The following is a 24,681-nucleotide window of genomic DNA, read 5'->3' as shown; positions in this document are numbered from 1 at the left end:
TTCGTCGAGCGATGGAATATATCCATCATTCGTATAGAAAGTATATACGTTTGATTTCTCTATCTTGAACATGTCTCACTGTCGCATTTATATCATTTTATCCAAGCAAGACGAAGAGAATAGTATATATAAATGTTAAATACTGGTAAGGGCATCATGTGGCCTTTCCATTGGACCTAGAGACTGATATTATTTAGACAAAAAAAAGAAAAAAAAGAAAAAAAGAAAAAACAATTTAATTGCATTCGAATTCATATTTGATGATTATACTCATGAGAAAAACTTTTCACGTGAATATCAAATTATAATAAATAATTGAAATTTCAAATTTTCTTATGGCATTAGTACAATTTGGTAATAATTCAGATTTTATATCAATTATATATCCGCAAGATTATGATAATTCTTCATCAGTCCATGTTCAAATTAGAAATTCAAGAAAATATTGTAGAGAGAAAATATTATCTCTTCTTCAAGATTTTTAAATAAAACAAAAATAACAATTGTAACAATATATCGAAATCGAATTCTGGTCGGGAGACGCTGCGTGTTTTCAATCAATTGTAACGTAAGATAAATACTGCAGTTCATAATGAAATTATCATAAAAGCAATAATGTTATCGTTATTATGCTTTTGATCAAAGCAAAGTATATTGTACTCGATATACTAGTTGATTTAAAGCTATTAATTTTTTAATATTTCTGAAGTATTCGTTACCACATATAAATATAGAATATTAAGATTGTAGATTTAGAATTTTTCACTAAATTTTTGTAACATATATATATATATAAATATTTGTCCTCATAATCAATCGAGATAATTATCGATAATTATAAATCGAGTAGTACTTCATAACACTAGTTCTATTTTTACTACTTTTATCTAATAGCTATTTTTACTGTTTAAGTATCATAAAATTATTTTTAATTTTAAAATATGAATTATAACATTGTAATTTATATATATATATTTTTTTTTAACACTGCGTCTCTCGACTTGGAGACAAGTTTCCTTCCTTAATTTGTAAAGTATATTTGAAATTTGCATCTTTTTCAATTTTTCTATTTTAAAAATTTGTTTCGTTGTGGCTCCGTTCAAATGAAATTTTAATAAATCTGTGATATAGTGACAGACCTCATGTTTTGATACAGAGTTTGATTATTGCGCGGAGCTACCAACGAAATTAACATGTCAAATTATTTAATAACCCTTTGTAAATGTTAAAAATGAAAACAGTCACGTGATGCGCACACCAAATAGATGGATATTTTTTAATGCATTTAGGCTTTTGTCAAGATTTTCACAATACACCGCGCGTCAACATGGTTCACTCGTACCTAAAGTAAAAATGGATCAATATATCGTCATTGTTTACGTACCAAAGCTTATTATCATTAAGTAATTTAATAGTTACTTTATATCATTGTATTAAGTACTATAAGCCTATGCAGATAAATATATTATGTATCATATTAACAGAAAAGTGTTAAATGATATTCATATATTTTATCCATGTAACTCAATATTATTTTTTGTCAACAAACACATAGATTGGGAATTTTAATAATACAATATGTTCATTGCAAGAAATTTATTCTAGTATCAATGTTTTTTTTTCGTAATACAAAAATTTTATAAACAAAGATATTAAATCTTTTCCATAAATAATTAAATGAAGTAGTTTGATACAAATAATTTTTCAAAAAAGAAATATATACTTTGTTTTATTATTTTCAAAATTTTTGTTTTATCATTTTTACTAAATTAAATTTCATTTTTAATACTCTTTTTCTCTACAAAAACGCAGGTTTTTTTTTCATTTTTTGTTTTTTTTTTTGTTTTTATTGTATATTATATATAATTTAGGTACCAAGTTAAATTGGATTCGTAGCAAACATACAGTATTTAGACTTGCAATCATGCATCAACCTTGCATGCTGGTCTTTGAAAAACTGTATAAGAAATCTGTCTATTACAATTTAATATATTATAATTAAATATACATCATTTCTGCCATGTGTGACATCTTCTTTGGAATATGAACAAACTCCTCGAAGTAACTGGCAAGCTCGTCAATAGTGACATCACACGAAGATATTCTTGCTTGTACTGAACATGTATTTGAACTTGAAGGTTGTTGACCAGTTGAAGTAGTAGTTTCTGATTGACCATTATTGCCTCCACCTGGACCAGGTCCTCTTTTTAAACTTGGCATTGTATTACTACGTGCTCGTTGAAAACTACTAGCTTGATAATTATCTTGAATGCTGGTATCATCTTTAACTTGCCTAGACTCTTGGTTAATATTTAATGCTTTAAAGTCCTTTGCGACCATACCATGGCCAAATATTTTTGAATTTTTTCCACACATACTAAATTTACATGTTTCTTTAAGCAATGTATTCGTTAGATTATCACTAAGACAATTAGTGCCAGTATCATTTAATTTTAAAACAGCTTCTTTAATAATTGAATTTTTATTTTTATCAAGTACTCTTTCATTTTTTGATGGTTTAAAATTCGTTGTACTTTTTACTCCTCTAGGACTGATTGTGGTTAATGTTGGCCTAATAGGCATTAATCTTTTTTGAAATAAATGACTGCAGTCTGAACTGACAGTTTTATTTGTTGTTCTGAATGGATTTGATGACTTTATCTTGTCGGTAGGTGATATACTGAAACAACAAAAAATAATGCTAATTTAATATTATTAGTGAATTATATTAGTTATTATATTATTAAAGTTAGTAATATTAAATATTATTAATGAATTATATTATTATTAATATCATTAATAATCATTAGAAATAAATAAATTCATAAACAAAATTTGGTTGTAAAAAAGATTTAGAAATAATATTGAAATTTTTAAGAATTATTTAAAATCATCTTGATAATTCATCATTCATAGTACATAACCTTGAATTAAATATTCTAAACGTATTCTTTCGTTGCTTATGCAATACTGTCAAACTACGTGAATTCATATTAAAATTGTAAAAGGTATAATATCTAATTCTAAATCATATTCGAAAATATATAATTCATATTAACATATTTCGATTAATAACAATAATATTCCCCACTTCATAGTCTATTTTAATTCTCTTAATTACGTTCATAAATAAATTATGCAAGAATAACATTTCATGTATGTAGATGACTCTGTGTGTGAGATCTTTTAAACTTGCTCAAAATATGTAAACATTTTGATTTGCTTACAAATCACAGTCAATGTTGTTATTTCGCACCATCGAGAACAAGAAATGACGATCATTAAAATACATATTCACAAGCGCTTGCATCATTAATAAATCAAAAACGCAATAGCGTAAATAGAAATCGTCACGTAATTTGCAAAATGAAGTAACGTTAACTAAAGACCTTGACCGCGTGTGAAAATGGATTGAGTCGCAAAACCGCCACGATCCGATACATCGAACAGATACACGGATTCAGAATGTTCGAGGTACTGGAATGGGATAGTTGTGAGGAGCAGGCGCTTTAAATGAGCTTTCGGCGGTAAATGCTTACTGTGGACAGCTCGAGGAGAGACGATCAATTTCGAGCTTCTCCAAACTTGCCGGCAATACTTCGTCAGCCATGCTAACAATTTTGCACAGATCTGTGCTCAACGTTTGTGAGAACATGGCATCATGCCGAATCACTGTTGGCAAACAAACGTTGACAGCGCGTCGGAAAATTCCAGAATGAAGAATACAATGTTTCGGGAAATAGGTTAGAACGATGACGATAGTCTGAATTCCACAACAACGACATTCACCGCGTTTTTCTTTAACTCCGCGATTAAATTTAATGCGTTTCACGTGTGCACCATCTCGTTTTCGTTATTACTGAATTCACTCATAGGATATTGCCTATAGATGCGACTTCGCGATCAATTAATCATCGACAGCACGTAAATAAACAGACTTTTGCGCGCAACTGCCATTCTATTGCTGCTCGATACCGGAAGTAACAACCGCAGATGGCGCTTCGAGTGCATTCATTGCCCGCCCGACGCCATTTAAACTTTCGAAACTTTTATCGATGTTTAAATGAAGAATCTACAAGAAGATATATACATGTGGGTTTACATTTATCTTTATCTTTTACGGAATTCAATATATCATCAGCAAACAGGTAAATAATAGATAAAACTTATTAATTTTTTGACATATAAATGCAGCATCATTATGAATAATAAGATTAGATAAAATTAATTAAAATGAATTTACATTTATTCATAAAATTTCTTTAAAATTCGTTTAATGTACATTTTAATGATGTTAATTAATTATATATAAATTTAATATCAATTTATTTTGATATTATTTATAACTTTTATAATGAAAATATCTCGTGACTGAAGATAAATTGAAGATAACCTTAAAATTTTTAAAATTAAACATAATTGTAATTTCTTTGAATGATTTGTTTTATGATATATATTTTTTTACAGATAAGCTGTAATATTTCAACATATCAGTAAGTATACATATTTTCGTTCATAAATTGTAACTTCTATACACATTTTATCATATATAATATTCATTAAAATTTTATAGTTTTATTGAAATTTTCATTTTATAATTACAACATTTAATTTACAATATTTATTATTATACTATGATAAAAATTGTAAGTATCTCAAAATTTTTAATATATTTTATACGACTAACCTATTTTATCAAATATAAATCTTTATATTTTATAAAGAATTCGATGTATAGATACGATTATTATAAAATAAGTTTAACGTAATCACAATTATTTAAATTCTAATTAAAATTTCTAGATAAAGATATATGTATTTTAAAGCAACGAATCTATTATAACTTAATCACATGTGACATTCTACTTTGACAGATCTCTATTACTATATTTGGCCATTGTATAAACTACCAAGATTTAAGTAGAACGAAAACGGGTTGTAATATTGATCAAACGAATCTTTGCGTCATTAAGGATGTCGTGATTTCCGTGGAAGCTTGTTAGAAACCCTCATGGGATCGATCTAAGCCGCGACTAGAAGCATAGTATCGTGAAATGTAATAGGTTTAATCTGTTTCTTGTTTCGAACTCGAAGTCCCTGTTGAATAGCTTGCGTGTACTTACTTATTGTGACTTGTTGTGTAAATCTTGAGATAAAATCGAAAGAAAATTTATTGTCTTAATTTATGGAAATCATTCTTATCATATCCCATGTGGCGCTTTATTTTCTTTTTTTAATGTGAATTTTAAATATCTGATGAAATACTTTTGCATTGCAGTAAGATATTTTCCAAATCAAAAGAAATAGATTTTTGAAATAGATAATTATAAATAAATATTCTTATTTTTGTACAAAATTTTTTTTTTTTTTTTAATATAGGATGACTAAAATTTTTTTACAGATAATAATTAGAATAAAAAAGAATAGTAGTTATATAAAAAAAGCAATTTTTAATATTATTTCAATACAATATATTAAACTCATATTATTGTATAACATAATATAACATAATATAAAATATAAAAAATTTAATTTATTTCTTTAAAGAATAAAAAATAAAAAATAGAATATAGATATCTTTGATATTTATTGTGTCTTAATTAAATGGAAAATTAATATTTTATTTACAGTGAATTTAAGTATAAATAGTATTTATTCGTGATTTAAACATTACATAAAATCATATTTCCAAATAGCGTTTGCTTATGAAAATATTTCAATTATCTAATATTTGTTTAAACATTTCAAATTTTCTTTATCTCTGAATGTATATTTTTTAATTTTTATTTTATATTATAAAATTTGCTAAAATAGATTTTTAAAATTAAAATCATTGAAAATTTTCAAAAACTTTATTGAATTACACATATATTTCTTAACTTAAAAAAATTAATATGACTATCTTAGATTATAATATTTTATTATAAAATAAAACATATTAAAGATTCATGAAATTTAAATAACATTATTTTTTTTTTTCAATGCTATTTCAAAAATTTTTAAAGTTAAGCATGACTCAATATATTACATATATAGTATATATTATGAATTTACATAAAATATCTGGACAATTTTAAAAAAAGTTATGAATATATATATATATATATATATATATATATATAGTAAGAATTATTTTATCGCATAAAATGTTCGATTTCCTATATAACTATAATGAATCAGCCAACGAGACTCAGGAAACCTGACGCACTCTACGAAACGCTTTATTTTAGCATATGAGCGAAATATTTACGAATTCCTTGTGCCGAAAAGCACTCAAGAGCTTGGTACGTCGAATGTGAATCTTTTCAAAGATATTCTCATATTTCTTCACTTCATTAATCTCCTTGTCCATCCTTGGAAATTGGAATGCCATATTTCTTCTTTCGATTAAGTAATCTTCGTGTTTCATAATACTGAAAAAGTAAAAAGAATTAGGCAAGAAAAATAGAATTCCACATATATACATAATACATACACATGGAAAGAAATAACTTCCATACATTTCAAAATAGTCACTTTCTAAATCTTATACTCAAAGCCTTTGCACTTTCTACGATAATGTTATTCTAAACATATTATTAATATTTCTAATCAATATTATGATTAATGTTCTTTGTTTATTTGATAGTAAGTATAACATATTATGTTAATGTTATTCAGTGGTATTCTTATTTTTCTGTAAAAAATGGAAAATTGCTTGGAAAAGGATTAAATTTATCGTTTTTTGCATATTTTTCTTATTAATATCTAAATAAGATAGATTATATAATTTCAAAAAAAGGAAATTATTAAATAATAAGGGAATAGGATTTTTAATCTTCAATATATAAATATTATATTTATACAAATATAGTTTATTATGTAGTATAATTAATAGATAAAATGGATTGTTTATGTCTAATTCCAACTTTTAATAAATTTAAAAAAATTCTAAGATATTTATCAACGTTTCTATTACATTATGATTCATTAAAATAAACTTTCAGAATTTCTTTTAATAAAAATAAAAATTTAGAAGACTTTCACCTTGCTTATGGAGAAAATTTTATTATCATACATTTTTTTTTGTTTTTTTTTCTATTATTTTATAAAATAATAATAATTCTACATCAGTAACAATAATACTTTAATAAATATTATTTCTATTAAATAAATCATTTCCAATATTAATGTTTAAAAAGATCTGCACTTGTTTTTAATTATATTGATCTATTATGAAATAAACACAATAAAAATAGATATTTTTAGGATATTTAGTTCTAAAAGAAGAGATCTATAAAATATCAATACATTTGATACAAACATGTTCTAATATAACATTTTAACATGTTTGAAATTGAAATTTCAATGTATATTGAGATGAATATATCTAAATAAACTTTATTATTGACATAAATTATAATAAAGATTATTTTGAATCGTATTGACATGAATATAAATAAATTTTATTAGTAACATAAACGGACAGCTATATAAATCATAAATCATAATAAAAATTATTATTTTGTTTTTATCAAAAAGTAAAGGTTCTGATAAAGGTAGATCAATTTCCAAAAAAACCAGAAAAATAACAAAAAAATTTCTATTCTACAAATTGATGATCTCTATGAGATCGTTCGAAGGCGTATCCCGTTTGTCTCGTTTTCTCGCTTAAGCGGGTAGAAACGCGGGTTGGAATTTTGCCAAGACCATGGCACACGTACAAGTCACACCCACGTTCCTCGGCCGCGTTCACTTCCTGCGGATTTGCACACGGGTTAGAAAAGGCCGTGGTATGGCACGCGGGATACGTTGGAATTTATATTTCAAGATCGGTCGAGCAGAATGATCTTTTTACGATACAAAAGACATTTCCTTGACAATAACTATCCCTGATTCAAGGCAATAACCGACAAATCCTCTTCTTAAGATACAACGCGACGAATACCGACAAAATGGCGCGAGAGAAATCATCATCATTAAATTAACAGTGGGTTGATACATTGTACGCGACTCGTCGACACTTGTTTTGGAATATTTATAAACATGATAGAAGGAATTTGATTTCCAATGTGTTGATGTGTACATATTCGAGCAAAGATTTGGTAAACGTGTTATTAATGATTGTGCAGAGTTTTGGATATAGTTTTATATATAGTTTTAATTGATGAGATGATTTGGTGTAAAGCAGTTGTATAGAGCATAACGAATAGGGTTTTTTTTTTAAAGTGTAAGAAGGAGATCTACAGAACATTTATATATCTATTTGGTAAAATATTAGATTGTTCTAAAAGTTTTTTTTTTTGTACATAATACATTATTCATTTTAGTTTGTTTATTTTCTTTTAACTTTTTAAGAATTCATACATTTCCTCTTTTAGTATTCATTTAGTTTTTTTGTAAAATTTACTAGTAGAAAAATAATTATTTATAAATTGATTAATTTATAGATGATTATAGATTACTATAAATTACAATAAAGATTATTTTTCTTTTATTTCAACTTATAGATCTATATATCTATATGTATCTATATATATATATATATATATATATATATATATATATATATATATAGATCTATAATATAATTAACTTATATGATATTATTTTAAATTTGAGAGTGTAAATGAATTTATCAATGTAATCTATTCTCTTTGTTACATCTGATTCATGTTAATTAAATTTTTTTCAAGTATCTAATAAATTAGAAATTTTTTTTAGATTTAGGTAGGTATATCTTTTTTAGGTAGGTATATCATTCTTCACTTTGTGATATCATCTCTTAAAACATTCTTAAGATAGCCATTTTCTAAATTCGTATAATTCTATAAATTCATAAAGACTCAAAATTTATAATGAAATATTGAATATCCCAATATACCTCAAGAAGTTGAAACTTATCATGTGTCATAGTTTGCTCCACTTTTAAGTTAAGAGAAACAAAGAAAGAGATATCTCAAGATCCGTTTACATAGTATTAATATCTAAATGCCTATTGATTAGCGTAGGGAGACGAATATAGAGATTCTAAACCGAATTAGTTCTTTCTCATTATATATTCTTCTGACCCACATACAATATTCAGCAAGTACTTTAAGCCATTGTTAATATGTATACGAATTATTTGATGTCTCCTGTCAGTTCAAATTAAATTTAATCAATTAACTTTATTTATTAAATTATGTTTATTCTGTGCACTTCTTTACGATATATAAAAGTAGATCATTTTAATCAGATAAGCATTCTGATGCATTTGAATACAACAAAATCATATATGTATCTCATATACGGATACACATTTAACAAACCTAATCTTAGATGATAAACCTTACTGTTTTTTTACGGTGAAACTGGCACCGTCGTTGTATCTAAAACGGAATGCAAAGATCATTTCTGTCTGCTACTTCACAACACTGTAAAACGTCAAACTGAGAGCAGACAGTGTATATACACAGCTCGTAAAATGTAACTTTGTAGCCCACATTTTGAATCCATTTTTTTTTTTTGAAATAAGGTTTTTTATATATTTTTGTTTTAAAATTCGAATCTCGATGTAGGAGGATATTACTGTATCATATATTTGAAAAAATATTAGTTTTGAGAAAACATTTTTTTCAAGAGATTTAATATTTGATTGTTAAATAAAAAAATAAGTAGTGTATATTGTTAAAGTTTGTATATTTGAATGAATTTATTAACTTATTAACTATTTCAATTTTAGTAATTTTTGATACTTGAAATATTATAGGATTTAATACTAAGTAACAATATTGTTCTAATTGAAAATGGGTTGATTCTATTTGCTAATTTTTCAAAAGACCAAGTGGCATTAATTTTTAAAATTGAAATAAATGTTAAATTTAATGAAATTCCAAAACTTAATTCGAGCAAGAAATAATGACAAAAAAAATATTAGAAATGTTTAATAATATTTAAGAGAATTTTAAGGATTTGGAATATTTAAAAATTATTATAATATCTTTTTTAATATTGTATTTATGGAAGAGAATTTTAAGGGTTTGGAATATTTAAATATTAAAAAAGATACTATAATAATACTTATATATATTTATTAGAAGGAATAATGAAATGAATTAATTACAAATAAGATTCAATAAAATTATATTTATTAAAAAAAAGTTACATATAAAATTACATATAATAAATATATAATATTATAATAATATCTTCAATGGCTTGACATCAGCTACCGATGAAAACCCGAAAACATTTTGGCAAATCCAATCATTCCTCGGTAATTTTCATTGGTCCAACTGCACGAGTTATATTATGCATCTCGATGATTTATCCGCGAGTACCTCCCTTCCTCACTTTCTGATACTCCAATCGGCTTAATGGCGCGTTTCCATCGCGGTTGCGGTTCCACCTAGGAAACGAAGGAGGCCTGGCCATCACGCAACGTCGAGAACCGCGGCCAAAGGCATCGAGTGATATTTATGAGAGTCCTTATGCTGGAACGCATGTCGGATAACTTTAGTGGGGGTGTGTTGGGGATGTCGCTGCGACCACGACGGAAATAGCTGGGCGCAGGGATTTCTCGGCGGAATGACACGCACTTTCGACACATTCTCCGGCCCACTTCCGCGTAATTTGCTGGAAGTCCTCTAAAACCGTTCTCGTTTGTATAATGCTCCTGAAAATTTTAGAAATACGTATTGAGCCTTGGATTGGATGGATATATCTTGTTTTAGTATTTTTTTAATGTAAATATGTTTAACAAATGAAATAAATAATTTTGGAAATAATAATTTTTTTTTTAAGAGGAAAATTTGAGAAATTGAATGAGAATTATGAAAAATATGGAAGTACAGAAGAACTTGATAAAATAGAATTATTACTTTTATTATTTTATATTATTAATATAATAGATATTTGTGTAAATGAAATCGTGATTAATGAAATCGTAATAATATTTTGATGAACGTGACTAAAGAAGTGAAAGATTAATATTTATGAACGTGACTGAAGAAATGATAGATTAATATTTTTATGAACGTGACTAATGGAATTTAAATATAGATTTATTTTATCAATGTTATGAATGGTACACTACATGTATATCTTTTTACATGTACATGTTATGTACAATTTGTATAGATACTTTTTTATATTTAAATTTCTCATAAACATTCGTAGTGAAATTATTAATTAAAATTTTTAATCAATTTGCATAACAAATTTAATAATAAGATAAACAAAGGTTTATAAGTAAATTATATTATTTGAATAACTGTAAAAATTTATAATTTATTCATATCTTGTAATTTTAAAATTATTAAATAATTATATAAGAGAAACCAGAAAATTTTCAATATATTTTCATTTATATTTTGTTCTTTTATACTTCTATATTTTTCATAATTTTTATTCAATATTTTTTAATTTTCTTCTTCGATTAAAAACGAAAATTTTTTATTTAATTTTGCTTTAATTTTGCTAATAGAGATGAAATCTATACTCATTCGTACAGGTTTCTGTCCGACGTTGAAAATTCGAAAAATATTTCACGTTCGTTGTATATTTTTCGAACCGAGATTAGCAGTTGTTGCACACTGCGAATATAAACGTTTATACGGATAACGTATCTCGTCCAAGCGCCACGTGTTTGGCACGAAAATACCTCTTAAAATTTGCAATTCGCGAAAATAAATTATAAATTACAGTCACTTTACCGTGTCTACGAGTGACACGAGATCGTTCATAAATTCTAGTTTGATGAAAAAAAATATTTCTTTATTTATTTCATGTCTGGAAGTAGGGTCATTATATTATAATAAAGAAAAAAATAAAAAATGGAAAGGATAAAACTATTTACCAATCGTTATATCATTATTATATAAAACAATAATCATAAAACAATAATTATTACATTACATGGATATCATATTGTGTTAAATTTCGAATCATGTACATAGAATATGTACACACAATACATATATATTACATGTAAATACATATATTTAGGAAAATATTAATAATTTTATTGTCATCTATGTATAAATATCTTACTAATTTATATTACAATATATATATGACAATAATTTTGTCAAGATATTATAAATTGTTATTTAATTAAGAAAATTAATTTGAGAGTTTTTAAATTTATAAAAGAAAATTCTACCAGATCAATAGAAAATGGAATATATTTTTTGCTCCAATATTTTATCACATTTCTTTTTGAATTATTATATCTCAATACATTTCTTTTTATGAATCTTATTGTTTCACAATAATCAAGCAATCATTGAAAAAAAAAAAAGAATAATTCAAAGTAAATTGTTATATCAAGTTGATAACATTTTACAATTCAATGATTTCTTGGCTGGCAATCAACGACACCTGCTGTCTATTAAAACGTAATGAAATTGAAGATATACGAGACTTTATATATAAAAAAATAGTTGACAATTTCACGGTAATATTGTTCCTTCGATATGGGATACTCTCTTTGTGATATTTAGTTGAGAACATATGGCTGTACAAAGTATGTAAATGGCTGCACCACTCTAACCGAGAATGCAGTATTTTCTATAATTTTAGACTTCGTAAATCATCTCTTCTTTTGATTTCGGTATATTTTATGGGTATTGGAATTCATGTTGACAGAAACATCGATTTCATTCATGTCGATGTACCAACATTATAGAAGAAAAACATGATAAATTCATTTTTGTTGATTCTCCGATTTTTATGATGTTTTGTGTCTAAATAAAAATACTTATAAATATTGGAGATGCATATGTAAGTATATTATACTTAACATATGATAACTTATGATAAACAATCTAAATTTATAATATAATTTATACGTATGATAACTACAATAGAAATAAAACTTATTATCTCTTTAATACTTATTATATCTCCGCCATTTTTATATATACGTTTGTTCCAGATGGCGCAAGTGATATCATGTGTATCAGCCATGTTGAAGAATAGCTATTAATGCGCGCGTCAATTTGAAACGCGGTTACATCGGTTTCGTCGTCCCTTCGCGTGTTTGCTTTTTGCATCGTAAATCTCTTCTGTGATTTATCCACTTCATCTCCTTTCCGCTGTTTTTGCGATACTTCGGTTTCCAGGACAATCGGATCTTTGTGTAACGCTTTGCCTAGATTTATAGTATACGAAAGCAGACATGTTTCTAAAGCATATGAATCGTGTGTTATAAGTAAAATGACAAGAGAGTTGCTTGCATTTTGTCTTTGGTCAGTTATTCTGGTTTTTGAAGAATCTGAAAATTAAATGATTTTTCAAAAATGTGTAATTATCGTGTAAATTAAATTTAATGTATTTAATAGAGAAGAAGTAATGATTTCTTGTAAAATGATCATAAGTTGATCATAAAAACTGTTCTTAAAGTTCTTTATTAAAAAATTCTAAGATTCTTTTTAATACAATTTCAAAATTTGATATAAAATTATGAATTTTAGTTATATATTTTTAATGGTTACAATTAAATTAAATGTTCGTTCAATTTCTATTTAATTTAAAAACAAATATGTACGATTAATTAATCGCATAAAAGAATTTCAAACATTTAGATATCATTTGAAATCATATTACAGTTAAAAAATACTTACTTGTAATTTAAAGAATTTTTCAAAAAATTTGAAGCAATTTAAAAACACAAATCTGAAACATTGAAAATACAATAAAAAACAATAAACTATTTCAAATGAAATATGGAAAGGATACACACTAGAAAAGGAAATTAGAAAATACAAGAAATACAGATATCCGATCTATACAATGTTTAAAGCGTTACTCAAAGCAGCTGAACCTATTTTTGTGGAACAAGAATTTGTGTTTAACGCTTTGGTAGATAGTCTGGAGGAATTGCTCAAACAAACGATTCATTTGTCTGGAAACAAAGTGAGACTCATCATAGGAACCAACGGTTTCGTGTTTGGATTTCAATCGATCGATGAAAAATAGAATCTTACCAAATTAAACTTTTGCCTCGAATCGAGGATTAAAAAAAAAAAAAAAAAAAAAAAAAAAATGAAACAACGTGGAAAGGAAAAATATTTCTTATCTGATCAAAGGCGTACGAAAATTTCTTAAAAATTCTTATAAATATTTCTACACTTGTATATCTAATCGAGGAAAAGTATAATAGATATAATAAATTGTGACAAATTTAACGTAAAAAAACGTAGGATTACAAGTATATCGTTGGAGAAGAAGAAAAAGAATGGTGGAACGGCTCAAGGATCGAAGTAAAATTAGATTTGATGACCACCAATCACAGATTTTTATTCGACCAGGACGCCCACAAGATTACATCGAAGTCGGTGATGAGTAAAAATAAAAAATGATCCCCGACATTTTCTCGAATTCTTTTCGCATATCTTCCTGTTATTTGAGACCAATGGTGTTGCTTAACAATAATTGTATCTGATGAGGAAGAAATGCCGGGTAGAGTATAGTTGGTCGGTATCCAACATACCGCTACTGAGAAATCCGTGCGTTGTTTGCAAGTTAAATTAATAATGGTCATACAGTTTACATTTCCACATTTATATTGCGGTACAATGACTGGTTAACTTATTGTTAATAATATTTTACGAGCGCTGAACAATCTGCAAGAGGATAACATTTTGTCGAAATGTATTGTATGCTTGAATTTGATTTAAAACGTGATATGTAGTGAATAAATAGTTCTTCATTTGTTAGATTGAAAATTAGGAGGTAGAATTAAAAATTAGAAATTATATAGAAAACAGAAATATTAGGAAAATTCGGAGAATTAAAGAATTGTTTGGAAATAGAAGACAAAAGAAACTTGTCAATCATAAAATCACAATTTACTAGCAATTATGAACATGTTGATAAATCATGATTACATTTCAAATAAGAAACAAAACTCTGGATATTTGTGATCATTGAGAAGGAATGGAATATTGAAAGCAGCTCGAGAATAAAAGAGAGAAGGACAGACGAGTTTATAAAGGCAGTTTGAGATGTGTAAATCATCCTCGTAACACGAAAAAAGGAGAAAAAAATGAAACGAACAAAGCACGGTCAATTCGTCCCGTCACCGCATATGATAGCCTAATGTCTGTCCAACAGGCTAAAGGACGTTTAAGGCTCATAAATCACACGTGGTTTGAAGAAGCTTTAATTCATGAGTTACTAGACAGCAATTAAAAACTTCCATTGACGAAACGACATTATCGGGATATGTGAAGTGCAAGCGCAATTTAAAGCCGACTCTTCATTGGTCTCAGAAAAAATTGGAGAAAAATTTATACCGAGGAAATGTCTAGCTACATTGTGGTTGCAGCTGGTTTTATGATTTATTATTCCTGGAATAATAAACTTGCTTTTAAATTAAAGAGCTGTTTCACATTTGATAAGGGTAATGGGCAATTTGTCTCATATTTTTTTGAAACTATATTTCTTTTAAATATAATTTTTATAATTGTATTATAAATGTATTCGTTTTAATAGATTATTTATCCTAGATTTCAATATTCTACTATTAATTATAATACGAATTTTTATTCAAATGTAAAAAAAAGATTATTCAATTTATTCACACTCAATTAAAAAATAATATCCTTCTACTTTTATTTTCAATACGAATAAAAAAAATATGTAAAATTATTGTCAAGAGAATAATGTTAGTTACAAGAATTGACAATAATTCATTTAGAAATTTAAAAAGTTCTCTTCCTAGTAATCTTCTTTTTTAATCGAAAAAAAAGAATAAAATAAAAAAAATTCGTTATTTCAATGAACAACAAACAGACAAAAACACGATCATATTTTTCATTATTTCGCGATAATTGTATCTCCTCATCAATCGTACAACAAAGTGAATTTCTTTTAAATGGAAAGAAATACAAAGGGATAAAACAGAGACTTCTTTAATTACACACTCAAAATAATTGTTAGCGCGAATTATTCTCGTAATAAATGCAAACATTGTGGGTGTAAAAATTTTATTAGTTAATGGCATATTTATCAAACATTACGATACATAAATATCGGTAAAAACATGAAACATTGTATCGTAATGGAACCACTTTTTTTTTTTTTTTTTTTTTTTACGTGGGGGAAATCCTCATAGGACACCCCGGCCCCCCGGGGGGTGGGAGACCGGGGTAGTGTCGGACTTTTACCGACTAAAACCCCCACGGTGACCTTCCGGGGTCACACCAGCGCTACCACCGTCTTTCGCGTCGACACAGGCCCCCCACCCGTGCCGACGACGGTCCCGCGGCCTTCATTGACACAACTGTGGAGCGCCGCTGGAGTGGGGAGCCCCCCATCACGGGGCAGAGCGGTATTTCAGTACGAGCCGCGTACTCGAATCCTCTGTACTCGTACCGCATCGCACTGCGACTTTTGAGTAAATCGTAACTTTCTGCTGGAAGAAATTGAATCTGAGGCTGATAATATTTAGTCTTACTCTCTTTTTTAATTAGTTATTGAATAGTAAAAAAATTCTAATGTGTATTATTGTTATGCAAGCTGTTAGAGATGAAAAAAATAGGATTTAGAATTCATAAATATAGAATTTTTTACTCGGTTAAAGTCGAAAAATTTATATTTATATTTATATTGCTAGTATAGTAATATATTATTTGGTGTTAGAAAAAGATAATGATGTTATTTCAAGATTAAAATTTTTTAGATAAATTTGTTATCGATTTTGGGAATAGTTAATATTTATTTCTTCTTTTTTAATAATTTAAAAAATCAATATTTTAGTTATATTTCTAGTATATTTATATTTCTAGTATAGTAATATATTATTTGGTGTTAGAAAAAGATAATGATGTTATTTCAAGATTAAAATTTTTTAGATAAATTTGTTATCGATTTTTGGGAATAGTTAATATTTATTTCTTCTTTTTTAATAATTTAAAAAATCAATATTTTAGTTAGTTAGATTTTTATTAATATTTATATTAATAACATTTCTTCCATCTCGCATTTTATAAATATTTTTGGAAATAAAGGTATTCGAAATTTCTTCTCTTCGATTTTCATTTTGTTTGTATTCAACGAATATTTCATGTTATCCTCTATTCTATTATTAGCTATTTTCGAGATAATTCGAGAAATTTTTTAATATTTTGCGGGTGTTATATTCAGTTTCTAAATAGCATTACGCATATAATATTCTTCATATATCACATACCGGTGTATTATCGGTGTATTATGTTCGCAGCTGCTGTTATTTGTCAGCGTGATATAATTGTGATAAAAAAAAGAGAAAAAAGGGGAATGAGCATGAATTATCATGCAAACCGCAAATATCTGTCCAAGCATCCTTTGTTTTCTGCTTGCATAATCACAAGACATGTTACAGTCGTTGATGTATTTATAATGTGACATAAAAGTTGCTTCTTAAAACGAGCAAATAATAAATTAATTATGTTCTTACAAGGCATTATAATGAGTCAACTTCAATAGTGAATGATAACAGACGTACGTTTGTTTCATTTCTCTGACTTTCGAAATGCTTCTCTTCAAATGTCCTTTTCATGGCGGCACATAAACGTCTGCATACCATATTCGACAAGTTTACGATCTGCTTTATAGAACTGGTCTGTGAAACACTAGATATGCGTTCACGCTGGCAAAGAGGGTTGAAAACGATGCGGTCTCTTGGCTATGAGATTGTCCCGAAAGGAATGAATACCCCATTAACAACATCGAGGCGTGTATCAAGAAAAGCAGTAAAGAAAGCAAATCATATGTGTGAATCAGCGTCTAAACATATTATTTCTAAGGTTTCCAAGCTTGTTGAATAAAAATCGTTGGAGGATAATGTAATTTTTTAGATTATGTAAATAAATAATGAAATAATTCTATATTGTTTGATTAGTTTAGAGAGTAATATTGTGTTAATGTGATATTTATTTGGAATTTTTGGAGATAATTTACATAGAGATTATTGTATTGTCATTTTTAATAGTGATATTATGAATAGAAATATTTATAATACCATAATAAATTATTTTCTTGTTATGGAAATTGTTTCTGTGCCACTAATTTCCTCTCATTTTTAAATTAACTATATATTTATTCATTTTTCATACATCATGATGAAATTAATTATTGAAATCAATTCTGAAACAATAAGTTTTAGAATTAAAAACTTTTCAATTTCTACATTTATATTATTTTCTTATTCGTTAATCATTAACAATTTTGTTAACATAACAACAGTTATTAATGAAATAAATCAAAATTTCATATATTATCAAGAAAATATATTAAAAAAAGATCAAAGCTTCTAAATGTCCTGCACGAAATTTAATAATAACGTTTGGCCTCTTTAATGAACAGCAACCAATCAAATATCGAAAATCAGTTTGACCTCCCCATACCAGGGGTGGGTGAAATGTCTAATTTTAGTGGTTGCAAATTGCACATGGCACGCGATTCCATGCCAGGAGGCCCTCATGCCAAACACGTGGTCGTTTAACGATCGTGTTTGCACAATCGCATCGTGATCCTAGATGTGCTTTTTCGAAATTTCATATAGACGTCTAACGACATCCGGTTTCGATCCTCCTTTTTTCCCTCCCCCTTCCCTCTCTCTCTTTCTCTCTCCTCTCTTTCCATTCTCTCCTCGACTCGATTCTGGCCACGACTTAACGACTTATCCCCTTTGTGTATAGAGATGGCGTATATAATTTACGACTAGGAGAAACACGGATAGGAAGAGCGAAAGTGAGTGACGGGCAACGCAGGGAGGAGCAAAATGCTTTGCATAGACATCGGTCTATGTCAGACGAGGGTGTCTTGCCCGTCCCTTTCCCGCGCGGATAACGAGCAAAATCTGTCCTCGAGATATCCACGAGAGCGACAACCCACCGTCCAAATCGACAATTCTCGCAATAACTAACGGCCTGGAAGCATAAAGGAGAATTGTCATCTTTTTGGGGAACGGAAGCGTTTCTTAATTAACGGTAAGACTTTACGGTTCGATAGTGCATTCTATTTTAGGTTTTTCGTTTCTCCAAGTCTTCTGGTGAGACTATTTCATTGTTTGATTGTGTTAACGAAAAGCATTTATATATTTTTTTATTGCAAATTTATATGTAATGCATTAGTGTTTTTTCGTGTACTCCCCCACTTTTCATGATAAAATTGTATGTAATAATTTATTTTTAGAGGTGTGAAGATTAAAGTTTGATATATATTAGATATCTGTCATGGCAAATATTCAAATATAATATAAACGAATCTTTAATCTTTCTAGTGTTGCAATAGATCATAAATCATTTCTATTTATAATAATTATTATTAATATTGGAGTAAACAATCGGTTGAAATTTTCCCTATACAAATGATTGTAAATAGAAAATTTGCAATCTTTTATAGGAATCCTAAGGAATCACAGGTTAAAAGACATTAGAGAAGAAATTTATTGTTTCAATATTTTAGAATCTCGAGCATGATATTTTTCATTGACTTCTCGTGAAAATAAAATGAAAATAAAAAATAGAAATGCAAAGAGAAGCTTGAATTGAAAGCTTTTGTTAATTGTCGAATAAATTATATCGAAAAATTTCGTTCATCGTGGTATGGAACGTGATTTCCAACGTATAGAGAATAGGAATTTCTACGTTTCCATCGGCGATGTGCGCTTCGATGTCGAGTGTTTGTCTTGCCAATCAAACGTCGAGGATTTTACTTGAGTGGTTAACTTCTTGTCACGTCTGGTTCATCGTCGGAAGTCATTCCACCAATGTGTAGAATCGTTCCGTGAATTGGTCACGATGTAGCGAAGACAGCTGTGAGAACTTCATTATTTACGCTTCTACGTGTGTCACTTTTCATAGACGTTTTGTTACGACTGTATTAAAATAGAACTTCGGGAAGTGGCGCGTCGAGTTTCTTATGAATAATGTATAGAGGATTTGTACAGATCGATAAAGAATCGATACCAATGACAGAGGAATGTTGAATTGATAAATTGTACCTACTGTCCAATTAAATTAAAAAAGTCCACAAGGTTATAAATTCTTAGATTATAATGTATTCTACGAGAATATTCGTTCTGATTTTCTTCCTGAAGTCTTTAATTTTTCATATACTTATTAACCTTCTATTTTTATAATTGTATATTGTATAATGTGACAATTTTATGCAATATACGAGAAGTAAAATAAAAGAGAAGAGAAAAAGAAATTCCAAGATTAAATCGATAAGCAAAATAGTATGGATAATATGTAAAATTTATTATTATTAAATTTTTGATTATTATTTTTCCAGAATTTTATTAAACTATCAGATATCTTCTTATAGAAATTCATTTTTTTTTTTTCAGTAGTTTAAATCAAACATAATTTTGAAATAATAATTAAAATAAACACAACTATATATAAAAAGTATTATAATCTTTATTAAACGGATGATAAGAAGATATTTTCATTCGCGTGAATAATTAAAAATAACTGGAACAAGATTCTCAACTCGTATCAACCCCAACCTAATGCATTGAAACCATTTCTCATCCATAATTCGCCACTCCAGTACGTAAATCCGACATCATCCGGTCGAAGAGTAAAGGATCGATGATCAATTCGATCGTGTCGACCTACTACCTCCTATCCGATTGCCTTTTGTCTTTCGAGGGCAGCTGGGCAAACTGCGATTGCTGCCAAACTCAACACTAGATCACGCGTGTAATCCGCTCATGGCCCCCTCGTTTCCCCTGCTAATATCTTTATGTCGCGTCCGCGGATTTCGATGTTCAGTTGGACAGATCCATGCCTCTGTCATCCTCGCCGTGGAACACATTCTGGCCGGGACCAAGAGGCATTAAGGACTCTGTTTACAGATTATTAATCAAAGTGCTATATCGGACTATATTCACGCCCCCTGCTCGGCCTCGGAAAATGATGCCCGCTCGTTAAATCGGTGTCCACCGTTTCTAAAGTGTTTCGCTTGACGGTTTTATCAAAAGGGTAAATATAATGCGAGCAATCGATGACACGTGTTACATCGAGCGAGGAATTCTACGTATTCCGGGAATCGCGGTTGGTATGAGAGAGATAGCTGCGCGGAGAGAAAGCTGGAGATATATAAATATAACGATGATTCGTGATTTGAAATTTTCACAAATAAAAGAATATTAAAATCGCGAATGTATTCGAGATGAACGATAAATTTTAATATTGTATCGATGAAATTAAGAGATATATTGTGCAATTATGAGTCTTGAAGATAGTTCGATGGAAGTTAAATTTATTCTTTCAAGGAAAAATTATTCGCTTCAAAAAAATATCCAAATGTTTGCAATCGAGACTTTGATGAATAAAAGAATGTATTAAAATTATAAAAGTAGTAATCTTGAAGTATCAAGATATTTCTCGATAAAATTTAATAATTAATTAAATTATTTATTAGTAAATTCTTATTTCTTATCTATTCCTAGCGTATTTTGTTATCTATGTGAATTAAGAAATTATCTTTCAATAATTGTCAGTGCAGAATCTCATAATTAATATATATTTGATTTCAAATTTGTTATTAAATTAGAAATTATGTGACGTGTTTCTGGATCATTTATTACATTGTTCAGACCATTGCATGTTTAGCTTCTTCTATCAGAAACATTTAGATTCGTGAAATTTATGGAAACACTTGATCTAAATGACGACACGCAAATCCACGATGGGCGTCAGTCACGCTTGTAAACGAGAGCGGCAAAGAGCCTCTTCTTGTTCGTTTACACTTTGAGGTGTATTTTCATCCAGAGATTAGAAGACAAGTAGAATTCCCTCTAAAATTATTTATCTCTTTACATTTCTATTTCTTTATCTTTTAAAATTCTCGATTAATATTCATAAATTTAATAAAAATTAAATTTCTTCATATAGAAGAAATTATCCTCGCACTATAGTTTCTTCTGTAAAATTTAAAAAAAAAATGTCAAAATGTTTCTTTGAATTGATATTTAAATTTTAATTTCTTCTCTTTTTAAAATTTCAGTATTTCAATATTAAAATAAATATTAGGCAATTATCCATTAATCTTATAAACAATATATAAATTAAAACAGCAAGGATTTCTACAATGTACAATATACAATTGCATACATTTCCAATTATGTAGTTGCTTAGAGGAATCTTCAGGTTTCAGTAGTTTGGTACGTCTAACCAAATAACGTCTTAATCTACTGTGATATTTCTTCACATTGATCTGAATCTCGTAGAGAATATTAAATTTTCTATCATACAAAAATGATAAATGATATACTTAATTTTCTTCTATGTTCATGTCATATTTATAAATTTTATATTTTATTAATTTAATACAAATAAACAAAATTATTACTACATGTATAGTTTATTCAAAAAAATCCATACTTATTATTACTAATTTTTTTTTTTATCACTTATTATCATTTCATACCATATCACTTTTATAAATTTTACATTTCATCTTTCCCTTAAAAAAAATCCCTTTTTCTATCGATCAAACGAACGTCAAACAAACACCACAACTCCACGTTACGTTTCCCTCGATATCTCTCAAACAATTTCAAATTTCTCTAAACAATCCATCTTTCCATTAACATCGCCGTTTATTAACCGTGATGCTTGTCCCGGTGTGAAAATCTCAGGCATGAAAGCATAAAACTCTCCCGTGTACGACCGTCGGATATTAATACGGGTACGCATCGGTTCGCGCACCATGTGGATGATCCACCTTAGCGCAGTTACTTGCACCTTTAGCGATGCAACAGAAGCGGCAATATACTTGTTCCACGCAATTTCTCATTGGTCTAGTGAGCGTGACGAAGGACCGATATAGGAAAGCTTGGATTATTAATAGAAAGATAAACAAGCTGGACTCGGATGCCGAAATTAGATATAGGTTACGAGGAGGTATGTTCGTCGAATCGATGGCTGATAAAAACTCCTGGCCTGTTCTCGAATTCGAACGTTCGATAAAATATTGCGTGGAACTGCAATGAGATAAGAATAATGAGAGAGAAAGTGGAAGCTAAACTTCGATATTTGAGGTTGTTTCGAAATTCAAGAATTTTAAAAATTGGAGAATTTAAGCTTATTTGAAGTTTTGAAATATATATAAAGATATGCATATATACCTTTTTAAGAGGTGCAAATTAAATCTTTCAAGATTTCATTTGTATTAGAATAGTTTTAGAAGTGTTAGAATTAAAAAATAAAATTAAAATTTCCAGTTAATATGGCACATTGCAAATTTTTTCATCAGATTAGAAATTTCTTCTAATAATTTTTGTTACTTATATTCGAGGAAGAGATCTAATTTTATATATTTTTATAAATTAATAAGACGAATAAATAATTTAAATATCTTGAAGAATGTATTTTAACCGTGGAATTTGTAGTAGGATTATGGCAAAAGTGTTTAAGAATCGGAAAGAAAGAAAGAAAAAAAAAGTTTTCCATCATAAATCTCCCGTATTTCGACATCATGCTCCCTCGCATTACTATTGGTTTAAATTAAACATGACGCAGATCTTACTGAACGTGATTTATACGAGGTAAAAATGCTTCTCTGGTTAGTTATGTATTACGGGGAAAAATTCATTAAATTATAGGGGATAAAACGCGACGATAAATCTGCAAGAAGTATGCACTGTGCTAGTTTTAAATGTACGCATGTGTTTTGCTATATTATTGTATTTATGAGTCAATAAATCAATGATTGCCACCGATTTGTAAATTTATTATCGAAATCACCGGTAAAATATTGTTTTTAATTTGTATCTCGCGTTTTTAAAAAAAAAAAGAAAAAAATTTAATATATTTTACAATTTAAACAAGAAAACATCATCATGGGAAAGTTTATAAATTATTAAATTATTTTGAGGCATCATATAGGCATTTTTAAAACTTTACAGATTAAATAAATTATTTTATTTTTAAATTTACTTAATTTATTATAAAATTAGCAGTAATTTTATATTATTCTTGTAATGTATATTTAAATTTTGATTGAGACATTTTCTAATTTTGACAAATTATAAAATTCAAATACAAAGATCATATACATTTCATGTGTATTACATTAAGCTTAATAATAAACATCATAATACATCTTATTGCCAATGTATTCACACATGCTTCGTAATTAGTCATTTAAATAATGTGCTCCAAAAATTAGGCTCGATTCTTCTAAAATTCATCACAATATATTGTATTTTTTATGTAGGATCAATTATTAATTATCAATTATTTCTTCTTCATTTTTTCCAACTATATTCTTTAAAAAAAAGAAAAAGAAAAGAATAAATAATTAAATGAATTATTGAAGATAATATTTTTATTTTGCGTTGTCTATTTTCTATATAATACATGGTTTCTCATACTTCTCTTTAACAATCTCTCTCTTATGCTACATCAACATCTTCTCAATCCACCCCCTCGAACCGATAATTCTCCCAATCATCTCCACCAACTACTCCAATACCGCAATACCTCGACCAAGTAACCCAAATCTCCACGAGACTGCATACCCTCCTCGTTCATTCAACGCGTGTCACAGATGAAAACGCGAGCGAATTGTTCTCACGATCTCTTAAATCGGCGATCGAAATACCTGGAAAGAAATCCGGGATGCCCTTCCACCCCCGCGCGCGTTAAAACACACCGACTTACCCAGAGAGTTTCTCGTCATCCAAAGATTTATCGGGGCGAGAGAAAGTCGCGC

The 24,681-nt window shown here is 28.1% G+C and overlaps 1 protein-coding gene and 1 long non-coding RNA gene across 4 annotated transcripts; one reads left to right on the top strand and one right to left on the bottom strand.

Annotated features, from left to right (window-relative positions):
• Positions 1–1,802: 1,802 nt before the first annotated feature.
• On the bottom strand, positions 1,803–4,001 carry LOC724683 (oxidative stress-responsive serine-rich protein 1). 3 transcript variants are annotated; one of them, XM_001120574.5, is made up of 2 exons: positions 3,540–4,001; positions 1,803–2,680 (listed from the first exon to the last, which is right to left on the bottom strand). In XM_001120574.5, exons 1-2 carry the CDS (start codon positions 3,653–3,655, stop codon positions 1,999–2,001), a joined length of 798 nt encoding a protein of 265 aa, XP_001120574.1. In that variant the 5' UTR covers positions 3,656–4,001; the 3' UTR covers positions 1,803–1,998. The 3 variants fall into 3 exon arrangements, with proteins under 3 accessions (XP_001120574.1, XP_003249629.1, XP_016770019.1); XM_003249581.3 differs by having other exon boundaries at positions 3,228–3,540; XM_016914530.2 differs by lacking the exon at positions 3,540–4,001 and adding an exon at positions 2,925–3,068.
• Positions 4,002–4,029: 28 nt separating this feature from the next.
• On the top strand, positions 4,030–13,388 carry LOC113219056. The gene is made up of 3 exons (XR_003305507.1): positions 4,030–4,148; positions 4,468–4,493; positions 12,899–13,388. It is a non-coding gene; the product is annotated as an uncharacterized LOC113219056 (long non-coding RNA).
• Positions 13,389–24,681: the final 11,293 nt, after the last annotated feature.

The sequence above is a fragment of the Apis mellifera genome, linkage group LG10 (genome assembly GCF_003254395.2).
Source record: "Apis mellifera strain DH4 linkage group LG10, Amel_HAv3.1, whole genome shotgun sequence".
NCBI lineage: Eukaryota > Metazoa > Arthropoda > Insecta > Hymenoptera > Apidae > Apis > Apis mellifera.
Note: the sequence above shows the minus strand (reverse complement) of the source record. Positions and strands in the feature narration are given on the sequence as shown.

Coding starts and splice junctions, on each gene's coding strand:
- LOC724683 (XM_001120574.5), bottom strand. CDS start 3,655: ATGTTCTCACAAACGTTGAGCACAGATCTGTGCAAAATTGTTAGCATG. Junction 2,681..3,539: donor CTCTCCTCGAGCTGTCCACA/GTAAGCATTTAC, acceptor TTGTTGTTTCAG/TATATCACCTACCGACAAGA.